General features: G+C 40.4%; 6 protein-coding genes across 6 annotated transcripts; 4 read left to right on the top strand and 2 right to left on the bottom strand.

Annotated features, from left to right (window-relative positions):
• The first annotated feature begins 888 nt into the window (after positions 1-888).
• Positions 889-1,995, top strand: LOC306739099 (serine protease 1-like). Its single transcript, XM_079221051.1, has 4 exons — positions 889-1,010; positions 1,174-1,312; positions 1,461-1,709; positions 1,815-1,995. Exons 1-4 carry the CDS (start codon positions 910-912, stop codon positions 1,980-1,982), a joined length of 657 nt encoding a protein of 218 aa, XP_079077177.1. The 5' UTR covers positions 889-909; the 3' UTR covers positions 1,983-1,995.
• A 3,483-nt stretch (positions 1,996-5,478) lies between these two features.
• Positions 5,479-6,737, bottom strand: LOC306738894 (duodenase-1-like; the record flags this gene model as incomplete). The annotated part of the gene is made up of 5 exons (XM_079220822.1): positions 5,479-5,646; positions 5,752-6,000; positions 6,149-6,287; positions 6,451-6,598; positions 6,680-6,737. The coding sequence occupies 5 exons, from the start codon at positions 6,735-6,737 to the stop codon at positions 5,479-5,481; spliced, it is 762 nt and encodes a 253-aa protein (XP_079076948.1).
• A 1,844-nt stretch (positions 6,738-8,581) lies between these two features.
• Positions 8,582-10,274, top strand: LOC306738840 (serine protease 57-like; the record flags this gene model as incomplete). Its single annotated transcript, XM_079220762.1, has 5 exons — positions 8,582-8,624; positions 8,728-8,881; positions 9,165-9,294; positions 9,440-9,694; positions 9,960-10,274. 5 exons carry the CDS (start codon positions 8,582-8,584, stop codon positions 10,110-10,112), a joined length of 735 nt encoding a protein of 244 aa, XP_079076888.1. The 3' UTR covers positions 10,113-10,274.
• A 1,763-nt stretch (positions 10,275-12,037) lies between these two features.
• Positions 12,038-15,090, top strand: LOC306738838 (spindlin-1). Its single transcript, XM_079220760.1, has 5 exons — positions 12,038-12,129; positions 12,844-12,885; positions 13,151-13,398; positions 13,519-13,752; positions 14,857-15,090. The coding sequence occupies exons 2-5, from the start codon at positions 12,866-12,868 to the stop codon at positions 15,060-15,062; spliced, it is 708 nt and encodes a 235-aa protein (XP_079076886.1). The 5' UTR covers positions 12,038-12,129; positions 12,844-12,865; the 3' UTR covers positions 15,063-15,090.
• A 2,237-nt stretch (positions 15,091-17,327) lies between these two features.
• Positions 17,328-19,450, bottom strand: micos13 (mitochondrial contact site and cristae organizing system subunit 13). The gene is made up of 4 exons (XM_079220761.1): positions 19,319-19,450; positions 18,713-18,869; positions 17,714-17,771; positions 17,328-17,467 (listed from the first exon to the last, which is right to left on the bottom strand). Exons 1-4 carry the CDS (start codon positions 19,345-19,347, stop codon positions 17,370-17,372), a joined length of 342 nt encoding a protein of 113 aa, XP_079076887.1. The 5' UTR covers positions 19,348-19,450; the 3' UTR covers positions 17,328-17,369.
• A 1,381-nt stretch (positions 19,451-20,831) lies between these two features.
• hsd11b1la (hydroxysteroid (11-beta) dehydrogenase 1-like a) lies at positions 20,832-26,438 on the top strand. The gene is made up of 6 exons (XM_079221513.1): positions 20,832-20,973; positions 23,660-23,790; positions 24,006-24,209; positions 24,307-24,400; positions 25,444-25,609; positions 25,718-26,438. Exons 1-6 carry the CDS (start codon positions 20,889-20,891, stop codon positions 25,899-25,901), a joined length of 864 nt encoding a protein of 287 aa, XP_079077639.1. The 5' UTR covers positions 20,832-20,888; the 3' UTR covers positions 25,902-26,438.
• Positions 26,439-26,775: the final 337 nt, after the last annotated feature.

The raw sequence follows: 26,775 nt of genomic DNA, 5'->3' as shown, positions 1-26,775 counted from the left end.
ATGTGCCGAAAGGCAAATTTTGGAAACCTCGTCTGAGTTCTCTCTGTACTTTACCTCTCTGACTTTGTTCTGCTTCACTTTTTCAAGTGAAAACATTGCAGAGAGACTGTTCACAAATTGTGCTATGATTTGGGAGAGCCTCAGGGCAAAGTGAAGCATCATTTCAAGGATATAATCATCCTGAAAGTGCTTTTTTTTATAGGCGGACATGAAACTTCTATTTTTTCTGTGTTTCAATCTTTATTTACTCTTAGCCAGCAACATATATACTAATATTTACACATCTGACCAAAAGCTCACATGGGTTTCCTTTATTATAACACCAAAAGTATTCAAATAGCCCTTGTGGTTGCAGAGATACACCCTTTTTAGTTTGGGTATGCTATTTCGAGCAGAAAACCTAAAAACTGCCATGGGGCTTAAAAGGTTCAAGAGGCTGAAATTGTCCTAAATATAAAAGTGATTAATGAACGACAGGAGAGGTAAAAGAGGAAGAATGTGACAGAATGTGTAAAACTCATAAAGTGCTTCATGCCGTTGAGGCATCAGATATCATCAATGCAAAAAAAAACATACATTGCAAACTTGCAAACAGATTGATCAAAGGATGCGGTCAAGTCAAGATAAAGCAGATGATAATCACGCAGGCCAACACATCACACGTATAAAAGGTCTACATGACAGCCCCAAGAAGAAAGACAGGTCACTTGTCTCTCTGGCATCATGCTCGCTCTGCACAAGTTTCTGATGTTTCTTCTCCTGGCGTCTCTCGGTCGAAACGGTAAGATTCCCAAAACATTATTAACATTTTCCAACCATGTAATGTGAGTTTAAACTAATTTGGATTTTCTCATCTTTGCAGCAGATGGGAGTGAAATCATAGACGGGGCCAACGCCCCGGAGAACTCCATGCCGTATATGGCCGCGGTGTTCAGCGGGACTAACGTCGTCTGTGGAGGGTTCCTGATCCGGGACAACTTTGTGCTCACTGCTGCACATTGTCATGACTCGTGAATAACATTACCTTCCAGTAATCTTTAAATCATGTAACTGTAAATCAATTGAAGAAGAAAAAAAAGATGTCAAGATATAAAAACCAACATTTTTCATTTATAAATTATTATTATACATTATAATTTTGCTCTGACAACTGCTCTGTTTTCTCTCATTCAGTGACGTTACACATGTTGTTCTTGGCACCAACAATGTTCACGGTAGTGATGGAGTGAAAATATCGATTGACAAAACTATCAAACACAAATCTTGTCAAACTAACAACTTACTCAATGGTTATGACATCATGCTCCTCAAAGTAAGTACACATTCTCAGGTGACATCATACATTTGTTGGGTCATCTTTTTTATTATTATTATCATCTCCGTATTCCAGCAATTGTTTGTTCAAATTAAATAAAAACAATGTGTGTTATAACATTTGTTTTAATGTTGTGTTTCTCCAGCTGAGTACGAAGGTTGAACTGGGCAACAAGATACAAACCATTCATCTTTCCACAACTGAAATGAATCCGTCAGCAAAGTGCAAGGTGGCTGGATGGGGCGCTACAAAGAGTCTTGGTGACGTTGTTGACGATCTGAAGGTGGTGGATGTCTCCATCATCAACCTGCAGTACTGTAAGAGTAGGTGGGGCCATCTTCCCAACAATGTTATCTGTGCAGGTGGTGATAATACGGGAAAAGGAATCTGTCAGGTGTGTTTCCTTTCTGTTAACACAACATGTCGCCTGGTATAGAAGTGCAACAAACGTCTAATATAACACGATGAATAACCAAATGAATCCTCCTCCTCCTCACAGGGTGATTCTGGTGGTCCTCTGGTGTGCAACAGGAAGGCTGTTGGTGTTGTGTCTTTCAACGACAGAAAGAAGTGCGATTACAAAGAGAACACCGATGTACCCAACGTCTACACCGATGTATCAAAGTACCTGAAGTGGATCGAGACCCAAATCAAAGCTAATGAGTGAAAATCTAGCACAGCGCACACTCACTGTAATATGGAGGTTTTGCAGTCAGTCAGTGTGACCGAAATTCAAAATAAAAGTTTGTTTCAAATACCGCGTTTGATTTCCTTCATGCCATCTGAAAAAACAAATGGTGTTTAAGTGAATAAAAGCAACAGTAATAATAATGGTAATTGTGAATGTGTGAATCGAATAACTTAGATTCTTTCTTTCCTTGCTATTATGGTCTGTGAAGCATTAATCAAAAGGTGCCTTATTAGAAAGTGGTAGTATGTTAACTGTTTAAAATTACTCATTTGCTTTGGCCATACCAATTAAATTAAAGCTGAAAAAAACGGACAGAATGCACAGAAGTAGGTCAGTGAGGACACTCGTTAGGAACTTAAAGAAAAGTATATAATTTAAAACAATAAAACTTAGAAAGGTGCATCTGCAATGACCACTGCTGTACTGCATGATTGGATGAACACAACCCAAAACTAGCTTGTGTGTACTGCTAGTTCCGTTAGCTGTTAGGGAAACATACCGTACACATAACTAATAACTGAGTTAATAAATAAGCTCACATCTTATAACTCAGCTGTGTTATCACTAGCAGCCCCTCGCAGACGGTTTAAGGGTAGTGTGTGAGGAGTTACCAGGCAGTTAAAGGCGGTTCAAAGCAGCCAGTAAAAGATGTTCTGAGAAAGTGTGAGTGACCGCAACCACGAGGGGCCCTTTGGTGAGCATTCAGCCATAATTGGGCACCTAAAATGTCCTGCATTTCGTTTCAGTAGAACACAAGATTAAGATTAGCCACGGAGAGACACAGACATGCCCGCTAATTCAGTCATGCACACACACACACACACACACACACACACGCACACACACACACACACACACACACGCACACACACACACACACACACACACACACACACACACACACACACACAATCTCATGATCATCCTAGAGGGGCGGGGGAAAAACATAATGTGTGAATTAACTGAAAAAGAAACGGAGCTATTTTCAACCCTAACCCCTGTTCCCTACCCTTTACCTCCTAACCCCTGCTCCCTACCCTTTACCTCCTAACCCCTGCTCCCTACCCTTTACCTCCTAACCCCTGCTCCCTACCCTTCACCTGCTAACCCCTGCTCCCTACCCTTTACCTCCTAACCCCTGCTCCCTACCCTTCACCTGCTAACCCCTGCTCCCTACCCTTTACCTCCTAACCCCTGCTCCCTACCCTTCACCTGCTAACCCCTGCTCCCTACCCTTTACCTCCTAACCCCTGCTCCCTACCCTTCACCTGCTAATCCCTGTTCCCTACCCTTCACATGCTAACCCCTGCTCCCTTCCCTTCACCTGCTAACCCCTGTTCCCTACCCTTCACCTGCTAACCCCTGTTCCCTACCCCATTTTTCACATTTAATAGTATATACATATTCAAATCTATAATAGAAAGTGAGAGTCCTTTTGTGTATGTAAATGTGATTTGCTTGATATATGTAAAAATACATCAAATCTTTCTTATAATATATACATATAAATAGATATATAATATATATACTGTATACATAATAATAATTATTAATAATAATAATATATAATAAAGTATAAATATATATTCAAGAGCAGATCATAATGCCGGCTTTAATAGTGCATTATCAAGCAAATTTGCAATGTAGTGGCTACAAGGTGAACCTGGACACCCTAAAGGTTTAGGGCAGTAGTTTGTAATTTGTATTCTTTACTCATTTTCATCTTTTAAAAATTGGAAATTTCACTTTCTATTCAGGAATAATGTGTTTGTGGGTAATGCAACGTAATGTAATTCTTCTGCAAAGAGCTGCTCGACCAACAACTGAGCCTCTCAGCTGTATGCGATTAAAAATGTACATTTTATATTCACAGGTATTAAGTATTAAGTACTTATGATTTTAGTAACACTGTTGAGCTCAACTGAACCCTGGAGAAAGAACCTTTGCATTTGTTTTATTGACTGGAATACAATGTTATATCTCTTGATGAAGAACGTTATCACAGAATGTGAATTAAGACAGATTTTTAAATTGAGATTCATTTGGAACGGCCATATTTTAATCAACTTAATTTCTTTACAAAGTGAACAACTAAATAACACAGACGCAGCACTGAGGCTCTTTTGTGTGGATGACCTTGACAATCTTTGACTTGTGTAACAAAGTAGCTGAACCACAGGAATCATCGTTTCCATGTTCACAATGACACCAGACTCCAACACACACACACACACACACACACACACACACACACACACACACACACACACACACACACACACACACACACACACACACACATATGTTTTACTATATAGTAAATTAAATAATGATGAGATCATGATTATGATTGGAAAAGGGTTGAAATTGCTCCGTTTCTTTTTTGGTTAATTACACATATTTTTTGTCCCCCGTCAATCATGGGATTGTGTGTGTGTGTGTGTGTGTGTGTGTGTGTGTGTGTGTGTGTGTGTGTGTGTGTGTGTGTGTGTGTGTGTGTGTGTGTGTGTGTGCATGACTGAATTAGCGGGCATGTCTGTGTCTCTCCGTGGCTAATCTTAATCTCGCGTTCTACTGAAAGAAAATGCATGACATTTTAGGTGCCCAATTACGGCTGAATGCTCGCACAAGGGCCCCTCGTGGTTGCGGTGACTCACACTTTCTCAGAACATCTTTTACTGGCTGCTTTGAACCGCCTTTGACTGCCTGGTAACTCCTCACACACTACCCTTAAACCGTCTGCGAGGGGCTGCTAGTGATAACACAGCTGAGGGGGGGTAACGTGTTTGGCTAACAGCTAACACCATGTGCAGTGTGTTTCGCTAACAGCTAACGGGAGTAACAGTACACACAATGCTGTACCTCGCTGCAACTCAGCTGTTGCTACACGGACAGAAATCTTGGCGAGATTTTATAGTGTCTCATACGACAACTTCGAGCCAATGGTCTGGATTCATTGCTGCTTGATTTTGGGGTTGAATGAAGCGCGTTTCACTACACCTTACAGGACATTGGGGTTTCCAGAGAGAGGGTGGCCTTTCTAAGTTTTATTGTTTTAAATTATATACTTTTCTTTAAGTTCCTAACGAGTGTCCTCACTGACCTACTTCTGTGCATTCTGTCCATTTTTGCAGCTTTAGTTTAATTGGTATGGCCAAAGCAAATGAGTAATTTTTTAACGGTCAACATGCTACCACTTTCTAATAAGGCACCTTTTGATTAATGCTTTACAGACTAGTCATTTATAAGAGCAGGGAAATAAAGAATCTAATTCGCTATCCACTTGATTCAAACATTCACAATTACCATTATTATTACTGTTGCTTTTATTCACTTAAACACCATTTGTTTTTTCAGATGGCATGAAGGAAATCAAACGCGGTATTTGAAACAAACTTTTATTTTGAATTTCGGTCACACTGACTGACTGCAAAACCTCCATATTACAGTGAGTGTGCGCTGTGCTAGATTTTCACTCATTAGCTTTGATTTGGGTCTCGATCCACTTCAGGTACTTTGATACATCGGTGTAGACGTTGGGTACATCGGTGTTCTCTTTGTAATCGCACTTCTTTCTGTCGTTGAAAGACACAACACCAACAGCCTTCCTGTTGCACACCAGAGGACCACCAGAATCACCCTGTGAGGAGGAGGAGGATTCATTTGGTTATTCATCGTGTTATATTAGATGTTTGTTGCACTTCTATACCAGGCGACATGTTGTGTTAACAGAAAGGAAACACACCTGACAGATTCCTTTTCCCGTATTATCACCACCTGCACAGATAACATTGTTGGGAAGATGGCCCCACCTACTCTTACAGTACTGCAGGTTGATGATGGAGACATCCACCACCTTCAGATCGTCAACAACGTCACCAAGACTCTTTGTAGCGCCCCATCCAGCCACCTTGCACTTTGCTGACGGATTCATTTCAGTTGTGGAAAGATGAATGGTTTGTATCTTGTTGCCCAGTTCAACCTTCGTACTCAGCTGGAGAAACACAACATTAAAACAAATGTTATAACACACATTGTTTTTATTTAATTTGAACAAACAATTGCTGGAATACGGAGATGATAATAATAATAAAAAAGATGACCCAACAAATGTATGATGTCACCTGAGAATGTGTACTTACTTTGAGGAGCATGATGTCATAACCATTGAGTAAGTTGTTAGTTTGACAAGATTTGTGTTTGATAGTTTTTTCAATCGATATTTTCACTCCATCACTACCGTGAACATTGTTGGTGCCAAGAACAACATGTGTAACGTCACTGAATGAGAGAAAACAGAGCAGTTGTCAGAGCAAAATTATAATGTATAATAATAATTTATAAATGAAAAATGTTGGTTTTTATATCTTGACATCTTTTTTTTCTTCTTCAATTGATTTACAGTTACATGATTTAAAGATTACTGGAAGGTAATGTTATTCACAAGTCATGACAATGTGCAGCAGTGAGCACAAAGTTGTCCCGGATCAGGAACCCTCCACAGACGACGTTAGTCCCGCTGAACACCGCGGCCATATACGGCATGGAGTTCTCCGGGGCGTTGGCCCCGTCTATGATTTCACTCCCATCTGCTGCAAAGATGAGAAAATCCAAATTAGTTTAAACTCACATTACATGGTTGGAAAATGTTAATAATGTTTTGGGAATCTTACCGTTTCGTCCGAGAGACGCCAGGAGAAGAAACATCAGAAACTTGTGCAGAGCGAGCATGATGCCAGAGAGACAAGTGACCTGTCTTTCTTCTTGGGGCTGTCATGTAGACCTTTTATACGTGTGATGTGTTGGCCTGCGTGATTATCATCTGCTTTATCTTGACTTGACCGCATCCTTTGATCAATCTGTTTGCAAGTTTGCAATGTATGTTTTTTTTTGCATTGATGATATCTGATGCCTCAACGGCATGAAGCACTTAATGAGTTTCACACATTCTGTCACATTCTTCCTCTTTTACCTCTCCTGTCGTTCATTAATCACTTTTATATTTAGGACAATTTCAGCCTCTTGAACCTTTTAAGCCCCATGGCAGTTTTTAGGTTTTCTGCTCGAAATAGCATACCCAAACTAAAAAGGGTGTATCTCTTATTATCATCTGATAAGATTATCATCTGCTTTATCTTGACTTTTAACCGCATCCTTTGATCAATGCCTGTTTGCAAGTTTGCAACGTATGCTATTGTTTTGCATTGTCTTTTTGCATTGATGATATCTGATGCCTCAACGGCGTGAAGCAGTTCATGAGTTTCACACATTCTGTCAAATTCTTCTTCTTTTACCTCTCATGTCGTTCATTAATCACTTTTATATTTAGGACAATTTCAGCTACTTGATTTAGTTAACTCTAGGCCTCCTTTCTTCATTTTTTATGAATATTCTTGAGCAACATTAAGTGATTTTTGTTGGATTGATTCAATAACTGGATAATTCAGGTGCAACACCAGGATTCTGTATTGTGGAAGTCTAAATGTGTCACTGTGTCCATACGGGTCACTCTATTAATCCATTCTGGATTTTCCTCTTCCATTTATTTGGAGCATCTTTACATGTTTTTCATTGTGGACCCACTTCCCCTCACAAGTTCACAATAAGTAGACTTACATTGGATGAATTTGATGATGCAATAACACTTTGTTGTACATCTCTTTTTTGAAAAAGGAGACATTAATGCAAAGATACCAGATAGCAATGATTTTAGGGTCTTTTTTAGAATCTGCATTTTCATCAATTGCTGTTGGGGGTTTTGGTAAAACAGCCTACTCAAACATTTTTTCTGAATTTATGTGACAGTATCAGATAAACCAGAGTGACACGTCACAGATATGAAACCAGTGCACTATATTTATTATCACGCACCATGCATTTTTCTGAATTCATGTGACAGTATCATGAACCACACAAACCAGTTTCCTCCTTCAGTTTTGAGTGCCACATCACAGTTATGAAACCAGTGCACTAGTATAATCGCTTTGGATAATCATCACAAGTTTCCGTGTTAAAGGTTTTGATTATTGTACAATCGCTGTACCATACTTACATATATTTATAACTGCATACTTTTTGTCTGGCTTATGTCTGTCTTAATAACTCTCTCACTCAATGTGATGCAATGCAATGAAAAGAGAAATAACCCATCAGACTTTGGAAGATTTAAATTCAAGCGCTACCATTTATATGGAATATATGGAATTATATGGAATAAACCACAACCCACATACACACAAACAAATATGCCACCTTGTGGACTTTAACTACCATTTATCCGGAAATGTTTACCTTTGCCAAACAAGTGTCTAGCTTTTAGTGCATCAGTAGATTTTTGGCTGAAACATAATGGTAGTTTGAACCGGAGGCGGTTATATTTCCAACGGCACCGGTTTCTTGCATCAAATATGAAGCCCTGTTTCGAAAATCTAAAAGCCACATATGTTGTAACACCACCAATGACAACAGGACATGTTAGCAAACACAATGAAGCAACAAAGACCACAAAATAAGCAAGATATTTTCCTAAAAAACGACAAGCCCATGAGTAGAAGGTGTGGATTTGACCAGAGACCATGGCAACCAGTTACCTGCTACTGCTGCTCTTCGTCCTCAATGGTAAGCAGTCGATACGCAGCAAAGACATTATTTATCTGCATTTACTACAAAGCAGAAAAAACACCTGGATAAACACATAATGCATTGTGATTTTGTGTTTCAGGAGCGGAGGGTTCTCATATTGTTGGAGGCAGAGACGCTGCCCCGCAATCGCGCCCCTACATGGCCTCGCTGCAACTCCGAGGTCGCCACAACTGTGGGGGAGTCCTGGTGAGAGAGGACTTTGTGCTCACTGCGGCACATTGCCAGATACCCAGGTAGGATCTTTTTTAAAAGACCAATGTGTTTTTCTGTTTTCAATTCCGTCTGGAAATCCACTTGCAGGGACTTTTTTAGTTTGCCAGGCGTAAGTAATCCGTTATAGTAAACACCACATTTGTTTTATTTATTTGTCAAACTGAAGCTAGGTTACAAGCAGGAGTCATTTTGAAACAGTTTTTCCTGGTACATGGATGCTGTCTTTGGCAAATGTTCACAGAGATTATTACCAGCCTTAAGAGCATATATTATGTCCAGTAATCACTACATTCTGATCTCCAGATCATACACAGTTGTACTTGGAGCCGGCTCCCTGACCGCTAATGAGCCTGCAAAGCAGGAGTTCAGTGCAGTCACATCCTTCCCACATCCCAACTATAATGGACATGCAAATGACATCATGCTCTTGAAGGTGAGGACAGTTTAAATTGTTTTGTTTATTACACTACATCAGACTTTAGGCAGAAGAATGATCCTAATTACTGTTTCTAGTTTGCACAAAAGCACACAACATGACTTTGAGATTACATTTTTCACCATTGATGTCCTTGTTTCAGCTCGACCGTCGAGCCCAACTGACTGCAGCAGTGCAGCTGATCCCTCCGAAAACGGGCAGGCTGAATGCATCCAGTCAGTGCATCACCGCTGGCTGGGGGGATGTCGGGGATAACGGCACCTTACCAAACAGACTCCAGGAAGTCAACGTGACCCTCCTGCGACAGCAGACATGTCGTCGCAGATGGCAAACTGTTCCGATCACCAGGACTATGGTTTGTGGCACGGGGGCCCGCGTCTTTCAAGGCTTCTGCTCGGTAAGAGAGCGCACTGGCAGGACATCAAGCACTCAAACTAACCTTTGGAGGAGTTCTGTGTAAAGTTGGAGAGACGCTAAACATCTTTTGTAAAGATCTGAGATTATCTTGTTAATGGCGAGATCTGTTTTTCCCCGGTGCCAAATGATGCCGCCTTATTTTAGGCGTGCAGAAAGCAACTAATGTTGAGCACAGAAGAAAACAAATGTCTATTTTAAACAAAGCGTCCCTTCTGTTAAGTGTCTTGTATTCTTTTCTGTTTCAGGGGGATTCAGGTGGCCCGTTGGTGTGTGATGGAGCTGCAGCAGGCGTCGTCTCCTTCTCTGGACGCCGATGCGGAGACCCCAGGACCCCTGATGTCTACACACGCGTATCGTCCTTCAGGCAATGGATTGCATCTGTGTTGAGAAACAATTAAGCTGATTAGATAGAATGGTAATATGTCAGCATGCTTGAATGGGATCTACTTTTCAAGATAAGGCCCTTTTTAATATACAAACACGTGACGTCGTGTTGTTTTATTTCTGTTTAACAACACAGTGACAACACGGTGAATGAAATGAGATGATAAATTGTGTTACTTTTTGTTTTTGCAAAATAATCAATAAATACAAAACACGCCAAAAGTGTTCAGTGAGTTGAATATAATCTAAAATGGTAAGTGGAAGAAGAAAGTTACATTTGAAAAATGTACATACAGTGACAGCACTATAAAACCATGAATTATGTCTTTACAACTTTGGAGAAAAAAATATTTTGTAGGTCCTGTTTTGTTCATGTTTGCATATTTAGTTGGTATAGGTCATTGCATTAAAAAACAATAAAAGGCGTGCTATTCAGTTGAACGTTTAGTTAGCAGGGTGATATCATGCCCACTAATAGCCTGTAACTTGTAAACTGCAACCGGGATGTGCAACTCTAATTATAGTGTAATTAATAACGTGGCATAATTCTGATAGCTTCCTTCTTTAAAAGTCCACGAAGCCATAGAAATATTGTAATGATTAGTGCTCAACTTACGTTACATCCATTCAGGTTACTCACGGTTTGCTGTCCAGCGGTAGTTCAGTAGATGAAGCTGATGATGAATGAAGTGTGTGTATTGGTGTGTGCGTAACTACGCGGCAAAAACAAGAATAAAGCTATGCCGCGGCAACCCAGAGTAACGAAAGAAGGTCACTTTTACTTTGTCAAATGAACAAGTAACTCAACCTCTTTAAAACACGTTGAAAAACTACTGCGGCTGCATGCACCGTGCCCTCAGCGGGTACTGAAGCCAATGACGTCATCAGCGGGTGCCAATTTATTAACAACGTATTACCTCGGTTATAGCAACGACAGCCTAACATTACACTTGTATTCATATAAAGACATTTTGCTTATTCTTTTTTTTCGCCTCTATTATTGATCATATATGCTCAGGTGATAGTGGCGCATTGAAGTTATGCAGAGAGGGGGCGTATTTCAGCACGTTGAAATGCAATGTTTTCTGTAAGATTTCATTTGGGACAATGTATGAATACCTGTAAAACATCTGTGACGGCAGGGTGCCCAGATATTCCCAATCATGTGTGCATACTCTAAATGCGTGTCGAGTGGTGAACGGGACTAGCTGCCCATATGGATGTATGCATGGTAGTGATATGCATTCAGATAATATGTCAATGCATCATCTATACAACCATCGCGTGCTCCCATTTGCACACTGTACTTGCAGGGTTGAATCATGCAAATATAGTTCGTGCATGCTCGCGTTTAAGGTTTAAATATAACCAAAATACGTCACATAATTGTATTCAAGATGTGTAATTTCCTCTGCAGCAGTGGTGTAGACTAGAGGACGAAATGTGTCGCAAGCTTTGTGGTGTTATGCCATCTTATTTTCTGAAACTGACGATGCAAAATGTTGTCGTGGGCAGTACATGATAAACAAAGAGTGAACTTGGAAACATAATCATAAGAACGCTACATTTATTGCTAATGTTGCTTGCACACGTATCATGCGCTGTCTGCCCCTTTAAGTCAAATTCAAGGAAACTCTGGCGTCACAGAAAATCCCGGCCTCACTTCGCCTGTTGTGGTCGGTCGGGTTGTGGACGTTTGCATGTCAATCACACGCTCTAATGCCGTAATTACGCTATTTCCGAAAACACCCGAACGCAGCATGCAGTACTGCCTGCAACACCTGTGTAACTTCGGTCGTTAAAAGTCCACAATCACCGTCGAAAAAAACTCAAACTCCCGGCGTCCACTGCGCGCGTGTTCGCGTCCGTCTCCGCGGTCGTGGTGACCGAGGGCTCGCCGGGAACTCGAGTCTCGTCTCTGCATCTCCCATTTTCCACAGGTTTCGCGAGATTTACGCAGGCGGGTTTGGTGTGTGGCAGCATTTCTCTGCCAGACGAACTGAACAATACTGACATGACATCTGCGTAAAGGTAACGAAGGCATTATCCGAGGCTGTTAACGCCCAGTTGTTGCCGGTGTTGGTTACCTGTCGGCCGGTGGGGGACACCGAAGAGCGCGTGTAGCTCCAGCTAGCCGCCTCCACTTCTCTTACAGTAACATCTGCATTGAGGTGGAAGCTAGGACAGACGAGTGGCATTGATAACCTACAGCGTGAGGTGTAGGTGTGTTGGATTTAGTCCAGCACAGGTGGTATGACGGCATGCCTCAGCGCGCAGTTTATCGGACTCGCCTCATCATATGTTACATGTATATTGCTAATGTGTAAGTTGTGTCCACTGTAATGCACCCGGCTAACGTCACATACTGTACATTCGTCAGATACAGTGAAATGGCTGACACAACTTCAAGAGAATATGTCAGCCGTAGTTTTTTTTTTTTGCAGTGGCTTTTTAAATCCTTTAACTGAGGCCGTGCAATGCAATAATATGACAAAACGTGCACAGACGTTACAAACAGTGACCTCCATGGCTGTGTAGTTAAAGTAAATAACCAGGAAGTTGTTCCATCGTGCTACTCTATTGGCTGCTGGAGGTGTCAGTCTCGGGTCTCTGCAGACAGGCCAGCCTCTCAGCAGAAGCAGAGGCCTTCCTCATGCTGGAGTAGAACAGTGCATGTGAAGTTTGGCAGCTGTCCTGCTCACTCACACAATAACTGAACCATGCCCTGTCTTTTCTCTGAACCAGTAGCCTTTGACTCTCTGGAGGCATGTCCAAGAAAAGGGGCAGGTATGTGGAAACAAAGCTACTGTGCATGTCATCACGTGATGCCGTGAGCGGTGGTTTCTGAGCAGAATAGTATATTACATACTATAATGTCACAAACATGTCAATGTGATTAACCCAGGATTACATACAGCACTGTAAATAATAACCACTGTATTGGATTTATGTCTGGAGTTTTTTAATTTCAATAACCAGCTGCATATAATGTAGTTTTTTTTTGTTTTATGGTGGCAGCCGCTGACCTGTGTTATTCACGTTGTATTACCAGAAAGCGGAGTAGCGGGGAGCTGAGTGACACGTTGACCCCGGATCCCAACAGCATTCTGGGAGTCCGCATTCAGCACAACTGGCGCGAGAAGGGGAACCAGAGCAAGTGGAAGGGAACGGTGCTCGACCGGCTTAGCGTGAACCCTTCTCTCTTCATGGTGAAGTACGACGGCTTCGACTGCGTGTACGGCATCGAGCTGTTCAAGGACGAGAGAGTGTCGAGCCTGCAGGTCCTGTCGGAGAAAGTCGGTGAGTTACTAAGGCGCTCTTTTAATCTGCAATGACTAACTTTTTTTTTTGCAGCAGCAGCAGTTGTATTATGAATGCTCACTTTCACATTGCATATCCTTTGCGGCTGTGTCTCCGTAGTGAACAACAAGATTAAGATACCTCCAGGAGCAGAGGAGCTGGTGGGCAAAGCTGTGGAGCATCTTTTTGAAAAGGAGGATGGAGAGAAGAATGAGTGGCGAGGAATGGTCCTCTCCAGAGCGCCAATCATGACCAACTGGTATTATATCACTTATGAAAAGGACCCCGTACTTTATATGTACCAGCTGTGGGACGACTACGCTGACGGAGACCTCAGGATTCTGCCTGAAGCAGGTACTGGTGATTTGTGTGTGTGTGTGTGTGTGACGAAGACAGATCGATACCTCATAAAGCTTCATTGAATACTTTTGCCCTGAAGCGTCAAAGATGACCTCAAGACCTGCCATGTGACCGTTTTGAAAAAGAAAAAGAAATTCTGCTTTGGAGACCTGTTAAATCTTTTTTGACATGGATACCATGTGAGTTCACCAGCAGTCATGGTCGTTGAATGAAGGCTGTATTGTCTACGTCAGAAGGTTTGACTCCTAGAAGCAAGCTAAGCACTTAGACACAGATACTCTTGATGTCACATTGTCAAGAGTTTAAGTTTCCCAAGAAAGTAAGGGCTTGGAGTTAAAGCAAAGGCTTGGTTTTCTTGGGGAAATCAGATATGTATGGTCAAGATGTTGAAGAATCCAAGACTCTAATCAGTGTTTTCACTAAGACAGCTGTTTCTGGAGCTGCTCCAGAGGTAATGGCTATGTTTAAACATCCACAAACTGCTGCATCTAATTTGAGGATGTTCTATTGGCACACATCCTCAGTAACACTTAATCAAGTTTTAATTCAGACAGTGGGACTTCTTTGTGTAATGTCAGGACACTGAAGCATTATGCAAGATACTAAGGCCTGTAAAAACTCATAAATTGTAATTTCAGTCTGTTAAAGCTTTGTTTCTGTGATCATTTTCAGTTAGCAGATTACAAGCTTGACTAACACACGATAAAAACATATTTATATATATATATATATATATATATATATATATATTCAGGATTCTTACATTTGTCTGGAAAGTCTTGACAATTATGGAGAGTGTTTTTATGACAAGGTCTGTAAACGTATTGACGTAATGGGGATATGAAGAAAATTGGATTTGAGGGAAAAAATGAGAGAGAGAGGGACATTTTGCGTAATTTGAGTAATGATTAGATGGACCGTACAAATAACTACACAGAACCTTTGGTTTTAATACTTTTCATGCATGTTTTTCTCAGAAACCGACCTGGAAAACATTATTTTATACCCACTTTTCAGATACTTGTTAGTCGGCAGTGCAAGAACATTTCAATCTAACTCGGGCTTCAGTGTGACTTGTTTTAATGTTTCACTCCTCAGAAAACAAACACCTGTTACCCGCAGACAGGAAGCCAGGAGAAGAGACGGAGAGCCTGGTGGGGAAACAGGTAGAGTATGTTACTGACAAGGGCGTGAAGAGAACAGGCCTGGTCATCTACCAGGTCCCGGCCAAGCCCTCTGTCTACTACATCAAATATGATGATGACTTTCATATCCATGTCTATGACCTGGTGAAAACCACCTAGAGATAGTGGACACTCTCCAGCCTCCCTCCATCTGCTTCTGTTCCACCCGCCGTTCCGGTCCGTTTTTCCAAAAGAAAAAAAAACAAACATGTTAGGGTTCAATAGTTATTATGCTTTATTGTTCAGAAGAAAAAGTGCAATCTGTTTTCCATATGCACAGCAGAACTGTAGCACCGCTATGCTTGGCTATATTTCGAGGAGATTGGATTGTTTTATTGTTGCTGTTCTACTTTATACCTTGATGTTTGGACAGTCAAAGATTGCACTGCCCAACAGCTCCGAAGTGCAGTTGTTACTGCATTTGTATTGCTGTCCTTGAGATACTCTGATTTGTCCTTAAAGTATTATCTTAATTAAAGTATGACTCAAAAAGCTGCTCAAAACATTTTTTTTGAGACTTTTCTTTGGATCATCCAACTAGCCAGTAAGCCTGATATACACAATATGTTTGGGATGGATACCCTCCACTGAGGTGTTTATGGAATTCAATGGGCTGATAGATTTGTGTATTGTATTTATCTAACCTTCTCACATTTAAGGAATGAATGAAAAGATTGCAAAATCACCTGAGTGGGGCCCCAATATTTACAAAAGCCTTTTAGATGAATAACACTCATGTAGAAATATACTCCTGCACCATATTAAGCTTCGTATCGGATCCTTTGCACTGGTGATGAAGACGCAGTTTGCTAAATTCTCATTTAAATTTGATCCCACACAAATCATAAAAGTGCCTTCCGGCTTGTCATTTTTGCAATATTGTACATACCGCATCTCCGACTACCTGCGTATGAAGGCTGCTGTTTGGGTTTCATTCAGAAGTGACAAGTCACTGACAGCTTGAGGAAAGTTTTGCAACCATGTAGTTTATATCAGTGCTGTGTTTTGCTCTCAATGCCGTATGAAAATGTACTTTAAATATTACACACATCTTCATTGGTTGTATAAGCTCACTGTTGATCTTGTGGGGAGCACTTTATTGTATAAAGTTTACATGTTTAGGTTATGGTACGCTATATATAGTTTCCCCAAAAAAATGCTTTTTTTCCCTTAAGAGCAAATGTGGCAGAATAAATGCTTTCACGCATGAAGAAAAAAGAAAAAGAAAAAAAAAGTGTTGTAATACATTTAGATGACAGTATTTAATATGTACAACTTGTGTAAAATGCCTTGTAATGTTGCCTGTTGTGATTACTCTCATTTCTATGAATATCTCATTAAAACCACCAGCTTTTAGTGAAAGGGTCGTTTATTTACATAAATTATAAACTTAATATTTACCCAGTATAATCAACGGACGAACCAGTTTGTTGACAGCAACTAACTAGCTCTGGTTCTAGCCGTTCTAACTTTGTCTCTTTGGCTTGCAAACATGACACGTATGATTGCGGTTTTGGTTTCCTCCCAACTTCGTCACTCGTCGCTGAATTGTTTTTTTGCCTTCTCGGTCTTCTCCAAGTCGCTCAGTGTGTTCCTCAGTAAACCAGTCAGTCAGTCAGTATGCTGTTACTGTGTAATCTCAACAGTGAAAACTTTATTTTGACAGTGGAGAAGTGACAACGTGTGGCAGAATCGGTACGGTTTGTTAAACCCACATAAAAAAAGAAAAGAAAAAGAGGTTTGCACTGTACATCACCGCTAGTGGTGCTATGTGGCATTTCTGTGTTGTGTAGAGTGGTGTTACAAATGACTGTACACAAGTCGTCTTCATGCATTAAATCACTTCCTGTTCTGAAGTTGTAGCAGCATCAACAGGCAAGTTGTGTCATTGTTATTCTGCCATGAGTAATAAAGAGTTTTGCACATTTGCTTGGTCTTGTTCTTTGAACACGCAGCCTAGATTAACCTTCCCTTTCCACTTTGCCTCAATAAATCAAACTAAAGACTGGACGTGTTTTAAGATGGATGTATTATTTAGTCACAAATGATGAAACTGCATATAAATGTACACAACAGGCACTCTCTTCATTGGTGGTTTGAGAACAAAGGGGAGTGAAATACTGTATATTAGACATGACTGAGCAAAATTAAATATGGTGGTATACACAAAAGGACAGAACGTTTTTTCAAAATAAATTTAGCTTCCGAGCATTATGTACAATACAATGCCAATATCATTTAGAGAACCCCAGTACCCTTCCAAGAGACTGCACTCCATGCAGCTGAATATCACATAACTTCTTTTTGTCTAACTTTTCTGTCATGTTGGGGTGTTTCTTCTTTCTTGGGGAGGGAGAAGTAATGTCATTTCTTAAGTGCAAAACTCAAAAAGATCGATAAATGTCAGGTTGTCCAGAGAGTTCCTGTTCACTTGGTGAGGTCTTTCAGGTACTGCACACCCTGATTTGTGTATTTAGTTGCATTTGTTGGAGCCTCCGAAAGAGATGAAATTGACTGTCGCACCCCTGAAATGAAAACAAATAAAATCAATGGGTTGGGTTTGAGGCATGGAAAACACATGTAAGGTTTTAACCAAGTCGTTTTGGTGATGCTGAAATTGATTACTGCCAACGAGACCACTTCATTGGACAAGTAAAGTGCATAACCAAAATTTAAAATCCAAGCAAAAAACACAAACTCATGACATTATCAAATGAGTGACCTTTCTTTTTAAAAAAGGAAAAGAAACAAGCTTTTCATTCAGTTCTTACCAGAGTTCCACGCCTGAACCGGGGAGAATTCAACTTTAGGCATGGTTGGAAGCTGAGTCTGAGGAGAGGAGGAGGCCCCTTTAGTTTGAAACAGTGCAGTGCTTTGTATCTATTCATTTTGGCAACATAAAAAAAAAAAAACTGTGCAGAAAGATATTGAAGAAAAATGCGAATAAATAATTATGCCTGATTACTCTTCACCCGCAATACTATAATAGTGTGCCATGCCTACCGGTGGCAATGATGATGGAGGGCAGACAGTTACCCCAGAATAACACAGGAATAGAAAAATGAAACATAGGGAAATATGATTGGGCTATTTTGTAGAAACGATAATTATTGTATTAACATACTATTACTGAGTATACAAAGACATCCTCTGTTTATTGGCCTTTTGGGACAAAATTATCATTTTTATTGTCAAAGGTAAAATGCTATTTTACTGAAAAGCGTGTTCGTTATATTCTACCAAAGAAAGAAACGGTCTCTTTGTGTTCAGATTACTACTGGTATACTGCCTCTTCATACTGAAATAGACAGGCATGTTGTTGTAGAAGAAGAAAGTGTAATTTGTCCAGTTTGTGATTAGGTACAAATAGACAGTGAGTATTGTCCCATTTATTTGACTGTCCTTGTAATGGAAATGGCATGAACTTTTGTGAGTGAGCTGCAAGATACGAATGACTCACTTCATCTGAGATGGTTGTTTCATTAAAAAAAAAGAAGAGAGAACTTAAATTTGGCGATCAAGTGCATTATAACTCGATGGGCCATTAGACAGTAGGACAATTAGATAAAACCATTCCGTTACCTATTATATTAATCATCAAAAGCTTTGTCAGGGGTGTATATGACACTGTTTTCCTACTGAAGGGTTGTTTTGGAAAGCTGTCATATGCTCCTTCTTTGTGTTTCCTTATCATGCCTACTTGCTGGTATCCAGCTCCCATCCTGGAGCAGAACTGCCCTTCAGCAGTGCACTTGTATCTGTTGCATTACCTCCAGGCCGAAGTACTTCATCCACTCCTCCATGGCGGGGGGTATGACAGCCTTGGCCTTCTGCAGGGCGACGGAGCCCTGCTCGCTGCTTCCCAGCAGACCAGAGTCCCAGGCGACGTACAGAGCTCCTCCTGCAATGGTCACCTTGGTGGCCAGTCTGGAAGAAAGAAAAAGAGAACAGAGGCGTTCAGGCTCCAATACCAGATAACCATCGTCCTCCTCTGTGTCCAGCTATACACGTGTCAAAACCGAAAGCATAAACACACGAGTGTCAATCGATGTCAATTATCAGTTATTATCAGCTAGGTTAGCTAGTAACGTTAGCCATTTGTAAAACATTGACTAACGTTGCAGTAAGAGCACGAAGAAACTTGATGTAAATTGGGCGGAATTCAATGTATATGACATGATGAAATACGATAGTTATTGATCCAACTAGTTATAACACCGGTAAACACGGGGTTAGAAGATGACAGCTGGAAAGCTCTCGGGCAAACTGACAGTAACGTGATGCTTATCGTTAGCTAACATGCTAACAGTGCAGCTCGCTATAGCAGCAATAAGTTCAGAGGGAATGAACGCTACGGGTGAAATTAAAATACTAACTTCACAACGGGAAAAATCTTCGCCGCCATGGTTCACAGCGGGATGTTTTTCCTTTAACGTAACGTTACTGTTATTCCAGGTACGACGAGTGAAGGCTGGACGGCTCAGGCTTTACTGAAGGGCAACCCTGCAACTCAATCTCTGCGCCTGCGCACACAGTTGTGTTAATAAAGTTGTTCTTTTCAAACGCTAACGCGAACGATATTTAAGAGCCGCAGATTCGCCCTTCTCATTTGTTTTCTATTCTTTAGATTAAAATCACAATCTTGACAATCTACCTTAAAAAAAGAGGATTTTTTTAAATAAACAAATGTACTTAGCTATTTCTGTCTGAGAAGCAGATAAGCCAGATCTACAGGGAAATATCGAATATGGTCTTGTGTTGAGACGTCTTACAAATTGGGTTTCTTTCAAGGAAGATTTTGGTTATCTGTAACATAGTATGGGAGGAAGGCTGCCAAAAGCATTGAGGAAGGCTAAAATAATTTCTATAAGGAAGCCCGGAGAGGATTCTCCTAAAGTGTATAGGTCAACATACATGAAATATTTGTAATATTATAGAGAGATAGGTTAATGAAGGAATTGCATATTTTATAGGGAGGACTCCTACCAAACTATCAGAGTGTGTTTAGGAGAGAATAGGCTATTAATAAAGAGTCATGAGAAGAATTTCAAGTTGTTTAAAAGGCGTATGATATTTATAAGGAAAGAGGGACTCTGTTTCTGTTTTAGTTTCTATTAGGTACTGTGATATTACTTCTTAAACATCGTAGATTTCTACTCTTTTTTTTAATCTTATGTTTTTTGTAGCTATTTTTTTTTAAATATTTACCTTACAATCATTGCGATTCTATTTTGCACTGCAGTCATACATTATGCAATACTTATTACTCTATTGTTCATTTATATTTGTACTGTATTGTTTTACTGTTGTAATCTCTGATCAAACTCTGGCACAATCATTTCCTTCCGACATAGTAAAGTTGATATCTTATATTCTCTTATCTTAAAGTTAATTGGCAATGGGTGGAGGAGGAACTACAAAGGATTTAGATAAAACTGTTCAAGTAAGTTAAACAATGTGCACGGAAAGTGGGATTCAGGAAGCCACTACATTTGCGATACAGCATTAAAGGTTCTGCAGAGAAAAGCAATGCAGTAGTTTTCAATTGGAAAAGAGTTATCCGTGACGAGTCTGCAGAGAATTATTGTTTGACTCCAACATAAAATGCTTACATTAAACTATAATGCAAGAGAAGAAAAGAAGAGTTCACCTTCAACAGAATCAAACTATGTAATCGACACATGATCATGCAACAGGATCGCATCCAATTGGTTTAGAAGCAGTACCCGCCCACCCCTATTCGAAAGCATGGCCAGATTCATGTAAAGCCTTTATCCAAACAACACACCCCCTTCACACACGCCAAGAGGAATGAATGCACGGGGGAGATAAATATGGCACTTTAGTGTCATCTTACCCGCGCGCGCGAGGCAGCTGTGGAAAGTGAAATTGCTGGAATTGTCGCTGACACTTACAAAAAATAACTTAACCAACAAGTTCACAAAAATGGGAACTTTCACTAAAATTCTATTCACTGCTATGTGTGTTGCTTTCCTGGCTGTCAAGTGGACTGCGCCCCGTTTTGATCCAGGTGAGAGAGATATAAAGTGGATTTATCTAAAGTTAAACTTATCTACGGTCATGTCGACCGGTAAGGTTAACACGACCATTTAGTTTATGAGGTTAGTTGTAAAAAAAAAAAAGAAAAAAAAGAAAAATGCATTGGCTTGCTGCTGTTACATAATGAAGTCCATATACTGAATATTTTGTATATAGAAGTATTGCAATTACTTGCAGGCTCAATATTCCAATTAATTCCTGTTTATCAACTGCTGACCTATAAAGTGCTACATGCTTTTATTTATTCCCGGCTTGATTATTGTCACGCACTGTTGCAACATTGACGTGGGTTGTTTGTTTATTATGTTATTATAAAGGAAACGCAAGGTGGATTTAAACACGGCACACGGTGGGAGCATTAACGTAGACGTGCGTATATATAAAGTGCCCGGTGACGAGAAGCAGGTGCGTGACGGACAGGACGCGAACAGCCGGTATAACGTGTTGGTGCGAGCGGGCTTCCGTAGTGTCTAAACCGGTTGGACGCGCGACTGGTAAAAAGAGGAATGTAGACAATCTGCTCTGCTCCCTGCCCTGGCCTTAGTTTAAGAATGCATTTAATTAAGTCTCCAACTACTTATATATCTCGTCTAAAAAACCTTTCCATCTGTGCAAGCTTTTGTGAATGTTTTATATATACTTTTATTTACTTGCATTCATCGGATTTTATTCCCTTTGACTTCCTTTGCCTCCCCTGTGCTCGTGACCTTTTGCATTACTATAATTGTATCTGCCTTGTTTGGCTTTATTTCATTTTTCAAAACACTTTCAAATATGAGAGAATTGTCTTTTTGGTATTGTGGCAATATGCTGTAATTGAATGGGTTTATTCAGAACAATATTCTGTTAAAAGTTTCTTCAATCTGTTTTATTGTGAGATTTCAAATAAGAGTACATATTCTAGTTATAACAGCAAACTAGCTTGATGATATACCGTGCAGTGGCAGAGTACATCCATTCACTATCTGTAAGCGCTTATCCTATTCAGGATAAACAGAGTCGATCCCAGGTGATGTAAGATGAAGGCAGGGTGCACCCTGACAAGTCGTCAGGTTATCACATGACACATGGTGAAAGCCAACCATTCACACCTATGGGCAATTTAGAGTCAACAGTTAACAAAAACCTGCATGTCTCTAGACAGACAAAAGCCCACACAAACTGTCCAATCAGCAGGTTTGAATCCAGAGCTCTGACAGTGCTCTCCACCATGGTAGAGAACATTTACTGGCCAATTTAGCAGAATTGCTGTGTGCTTTTTCTTCTCTCTCAAAAAAAGAAGAGAAGGTTATTTAAATTGTGTCTTATGACTTTAGTTGAGGTTATTTGAGTTGTGCCTTGTGACTGAACCATTTGGATGCATCTCTCTAATTCAACCTTAATGAGTCTATTTAATGCAAAATTGTCCACAACCCAATACATTTCTGGGGGTTTTGTGTCTAATTCTTCTCCAATGTCTATGTATTGTTGAACATGACAGTATTCCATTGGTTGAAGAACTACTGGAATCCACATGCTGAATTGAATCTGTTCTTTGTAGCTCAAGGTAATCTGATAAGCAGGCATTAAGACATTTATCAAATATGACCCCATTCCAATTTCCAACATTCTGATGACCATATGATTTCTAATCACGGTTTCAATATTGCATAGATAAATCTGGAGCGTTGCATATGACCATGACGTATATACCGCCGTATCACATCATGGTCGTGCAGCCTCAACTGCACAGTGCAGTCTTGAATGTGGCCCTTGCAAACCCATCATGCAACAACGGCGGGACACATATACATTTAAAGCTCCCCTGGCCCCCCCAGGGGCGTCTAGTAAACGAAGCACAAATTATGCGAGTAATTGGTGATAGTCTGACACGCTTTCCGCTCCTGACCGAGCATTCATCCTCCCTATGAGGAAGCAGTGTACAGTCCAGTGTCCGCAAACCATAAAATCACATCGCTTGAGTCAACGGGGTAGTGTGCGTTCAACAATTGCGACATTGTGCCAAACTACCACTGCTGATAATACATCTTGATGAAGATATGTTCAATTATGATTAGTTTAGATGTATGGCCCTTTGCATTATTACATAACAGTACAGGTCCTCTTTATGCAGATGCATTATCCTGGAAATTCAGGAGACTCTTCTTTCCTTCTTAAAATGAAAAGGGCAGGATTAGGTTCTATCTCCGAGCTCAGTGTCAGAGTCCAATGTTTAAAAAGCCCTTTTGTGTTTTTAAAAGCCCTCTCCACTGAAACAGCCGGTCGGGGACTTTGATCGCGTTTGTGTTGCTGACGTTTACGTTCATCCTGATGCACCACCTGAACGCACCGTTTTTGTTTCGTCACACTTTTCTTCGTGTTCCATAAATGGACCTGGAATACAACTGCACGTGTTGTCCAAAGGACCCTTGAATCTTTATGTTTAAGATAGGACAGGGGGTCGTGGGTTTACAAATCTGATGTCGGATAACAGTTCAAAGCCATCGAAGCGCTTTCAAAACTCTATATAATTATTTGAAATCCCCACATGGATATTCATCAAGTTTATACGCAAATACCTGTAGCAGTGGCACTCACATGTACATGTTTATTTCAATCAACGCAATTGTGCTCACAGCCCACACGTCTTTGTTTCGTGTGTTTCTTTTTGCTTTCAGAATCTCTCAGAGGTGCGAGGGTATTGGTGACTGGGGCCAGTACGGGCATTGGTGAACAAATGGCTTATCACTATGCCAGCTTTGGGGCCCAGGTAGTAATTACAGCGAGGAGGGAGAAAGTCTTAGAGAAGGTCAGTGAACTTAACAGTGTGAAAATGGACTTGAAGCTACAACCAATACATGTATAAATCAATACGAGCTAATAGTTCTGTTCTGTGTGACACACAGTCTGGACAGACAACATCATGCTTGTCTATAGGTTAATAACACACACTCTTCTTTTGTTTTCTTTATACTATTTTCTGCTACTCTCCTGGATCCCTTCTGTCTCATCGCTGCTTGTAAGGTGGCAGAGAAGTGTCTGAGTTTGGGAGCCCAGAAAGCTCTCTACATAGCAGCAGACATGGCCAGCGAGTCAGAGCCCGACAAAGCTGTGGATTTTGCCGTGGAAAACCTCGGCGGGTTGGATTACCTGGTTCTCAACCACATTGGCCCGAGCCCCTTCAGCATGTGGGAGGGAGACATGGATCACACCAGGTGGCTGATGAAGGTATAGCGCGGTCTGAAGGTCTATCAACAACATAGAAACATGAGGAATTCGCTGATCCGTGTGTGTGTGTGTGTGTGTGTGTGTGTGCTTTCCAAAGGTCAACTTCTTCAGCTACACTCAGATGGCTTGGAGAGCTTTGGCTTCCCTTGAGCAAAGTAAAGGAGCACTGGTGATCGTTTCATCGCTTTTAGGTAAGTCTGCCACATCGGATTTACACACGTTGATGAAAGCAAACTGTGAAACGTATACGCAGTATAATATAGTTTTCACCCAGTGGTGACAAACAATGTTTTGGCCTCATTATTTTCATTTTCATATTATTGTTAATATATGAATACTTTGTATTGCACTTCTTCATATCAAAGTGCCTTTTAACAATAACATAAAAAATACATGGTAAGATTAGACCATTTTGAAAACATGTTCAGCAGGCAAAGAGCTTTTTATCTCGTCACATGTTTTGAAAAACAAAAGAGTGATTCAAGAGAGAGAAGAAGCCAGAGGGGTCTATAATATGCATGTCAAGCATGTCAGACTGATTCAGCATAGAACACTTGGTATGAAGATAAAGACAGATGCCTACAGATTACAGTGCTAATGTGAATCTTCACATCTTCTGGCATTTGAAACATGAACCAATTCAATTAAGGAACATAACTGTTCCTGTAAAGCCAGTAACCATCATTAAAAAGCAAAAACAGCATGTGTAGACATTCAGTAGCTAGCGTAGCATAGAAGTGCTCCCTAGGTAATGATGTGTTATTGTACACTGCTAATGTTAGCTCCACAGGTTTATTATGGAGGAACGCAACGTTTTATGAACCCATATCTCCTTCCAAATCAACAAAACCAGCAATAAAATGAAGAAAATCTGAAATGATTGCATTAAAGTCTCCGTAGCAGAGCCAGTTAGTTGTCTGACCCAGGTCGGAGCTGGCTGATGTTACTCTATGATTGGCCGGTCTGCGTTCGAGGGCGGGACTTGCACCGCTCAACCAGAGGAAGGATTTGTGCTTCCTTAGATGAGTTTCTCCGTATAGCACAGCACATGTACATCCACAAGGAAAGTGTGTCCTTTCTTGTAAACTTTTTGGAAGAAATATCAATACTGATTTCCAATTTATATTTATACACAAGATTAAACCTGTGAATGTCATTAATTAAAGGGGGAAAAAGAGGCGACAATAGATTATATGTTTTACATCCGACTCTAATAGCTATTGCTGCTTCACAGGTAAAATGCCCAGTCCCTTCGTGGTGCCGTATTCCTCAACAAAATTTGCCTTGAACGGTTTCTTCGGGGCCCTTCACCACGAGCTGGCTATGAAGAAAAGCAATGTGTCCATCTCCATATGCACACTGGGGCTCATTGATACTGAATCGGCTATGGATAAAGTCAGGTCAGTCAAGTCCTAATGCAAAGTGTCTCACATACAAAGTATTTGGCATCATGTTACCAACTGCTTTTCACAGTATAGTTGATGGCAGTGTTTTTCCGTATGCCGCAGGGGATACACCAATGTACCGGCATACCCCTCCGCAGATGCAGCCTTGAACATCATCATTACGGGAGCCACGAGACAGCCGGAGCTCTTCTACCCCTGGTTCACCTACATCGTGACTCTGAGCAAAGACTGGTTCCCTTCCATCACAAACTATATCATCCAGAACTCCTACAGCTACACCCCATGAAAAACATGCACTCTGTATTTGATATAGTAGACTAGTGGAAAGAAGTCCACACAAAATACTATAATTTCCATCTGTGGCTTTGTTCTAAATCACTAACATTATCATAAGATAATGCTTCATTTATATATTTATTCAGGATATTTAAGAAAACTTGAAATGGAAAAAAGCTGTAAGTAATCAACAGAAGTGTCATAGTGGCTACACTTGTTTTTTTGATTATTTTTTGTACCTTATTCACCTGTAGAGTCTTTTAAAATGTATGGAATTTTGTATTGCATAGCCTTAAAGGACCTTTTCTCAAAATATGTTCATGTTCTCATAAACTTCCATTGTAGTAGCACTTGCACAGACCAAATGTTCCAGTCCCATTCCTGTCTGTGTTCTGAATGTTTTTAAAGTGAGGTTTGTTCATATATTCATTCATAGCCCGATTTCAACAACATTATATTAGTGAAAACAAGGAGAGAATAGCGAGCGAAACAAAGACATATCCAATCCAATTGATTCCAATATGTCAACAAAATGAAACAAGATTTTTAAAACTGCCTTCATCCAATGATTTAGATGCAAATATACAAAAATCATTCAGTTGTTCAGACTTATACGAATCAAACACACTCAACACGTTGAGAAAGAAACATTGGTCAGGATCAAATAGTACTTTGATTGTCCACATGAGGGCAGTAGTGCCAAAGTAGTGAAGTCACATTACTTTGTCCTTCTCCTTTCTTTGTCGAAAAGAAAAAAATCCTCAGTAGCAGACTATCATGCATTTGATGGCGTTGTGGTAAATTGGTTTGAAATGATTCTTTATCTTTGTCCCGGTATTCACAGATTGAATCATCTGTTTTTTATTGTAGTTGTATTCTTTATT

This window comes from Taurulus bubalis (assembly GCF_910589615.1).
Source record: "Taurulus bubalis genome assembly, chromosome: 7".
In the NCBI taxonomy this organism is placed as follows: Eukaryota; Metazoa; Chordata; class Actinopteri; order Perciformes; family Cottidae; genus Taurulus; species Taurulus bubalis.
The sequence above is the reverse complement of the archived record's forward strand: the minus strand, read 5'-3'. Positions and strand labels throughout refer to the sequence as shown.

Excerpts from the sequence above, each read along its gene's own strand:
- micos13 (XM_079220761.1), bottom strand. The coding sequence starts at position 19,347 with ATGGCGGCGAAGATTTTTCCCGTTGTGAA. Across the intron at positions 18,870-19,318 it reads AAGATTTTTCCCGTTGTGAA|ACTGGCCACCAAGGTGACCA; the intron begins GTTAGTATTTTA and ends TCTTTCTTCCAG. Across the intron at positions 17,772-18,712 it reads TGAAGTACTTCGGCCTGGAG|ACTCAGCTTCCAACCATGCC; the intron begins GTAATGCAACAG and ends TCCTCTCCTCAG.
- LOC306738838 (XM_079220760.1), top strand. The coding sequence starts at position 12,866 with ATGTCCAAGAAAAGGGGCAG. Across the intron at positions 13,399-13,518 it reads GGTCCTGTCGGAGAAAGTCG|TGAACAACAAGATTAAGATA; the intron begins GTGAGTTACTAA and ends GTGTCTCCGTAG. Across the intron at positions 13,753-14,856 it reads CAGGATTCTGCCTGAAGCAG|AAAACAAACACCTGTTACCC; the intron begins GTACTGGTGATT and ends TTCACTCCTCAG.
- LOC306739099 (XM_079221051.1), top strand. The coding sequence starts at position 910 with ATGCCGTATATGGCCGCGGTGTTCAGCGGGACTAACGTCGTCTGTGGA. Across the intron at positions 1,313-1,460 it reads ATGACATCATGCTCCTCAAA|CTGAGTACGAAGGTTGAACT; the intron begins GTAAGTACACAT and ends GTGTTTCTCCAG. Across the intron at positions 1,710-1,814 it reads CGGGAAAAGGAATCTGTCAG|GGTGATTCTGGTGGTCCTCT; the intron begins GTGTGTTTCCTT and ends TCCTCCTCACAG.
- hsd11b1la (XM_079221513.1), top strand. The coding sequence starts at position 20,889 with ATGGGAACTTTCACTAAAATTCTATTCACTGCTATGTGTGTTGCTTTC. Across the intron at positions 20,974-23,659 it reads TGCGCCCCGTTTTGATCCAG|AATCTCTCAGAGGTGCGAGG; the intron begins GTGAGAGAGATA and ends TTTTGCTTTCAG. Across the intron at positions 23,791-24,005 it reads GGGAGAAAGTCTTAGAGAAG|GTGGCAGAGAAGTGTCTGAG; the intron begins GTCAGTGAACTT and ends GCTGCTTGTAAG.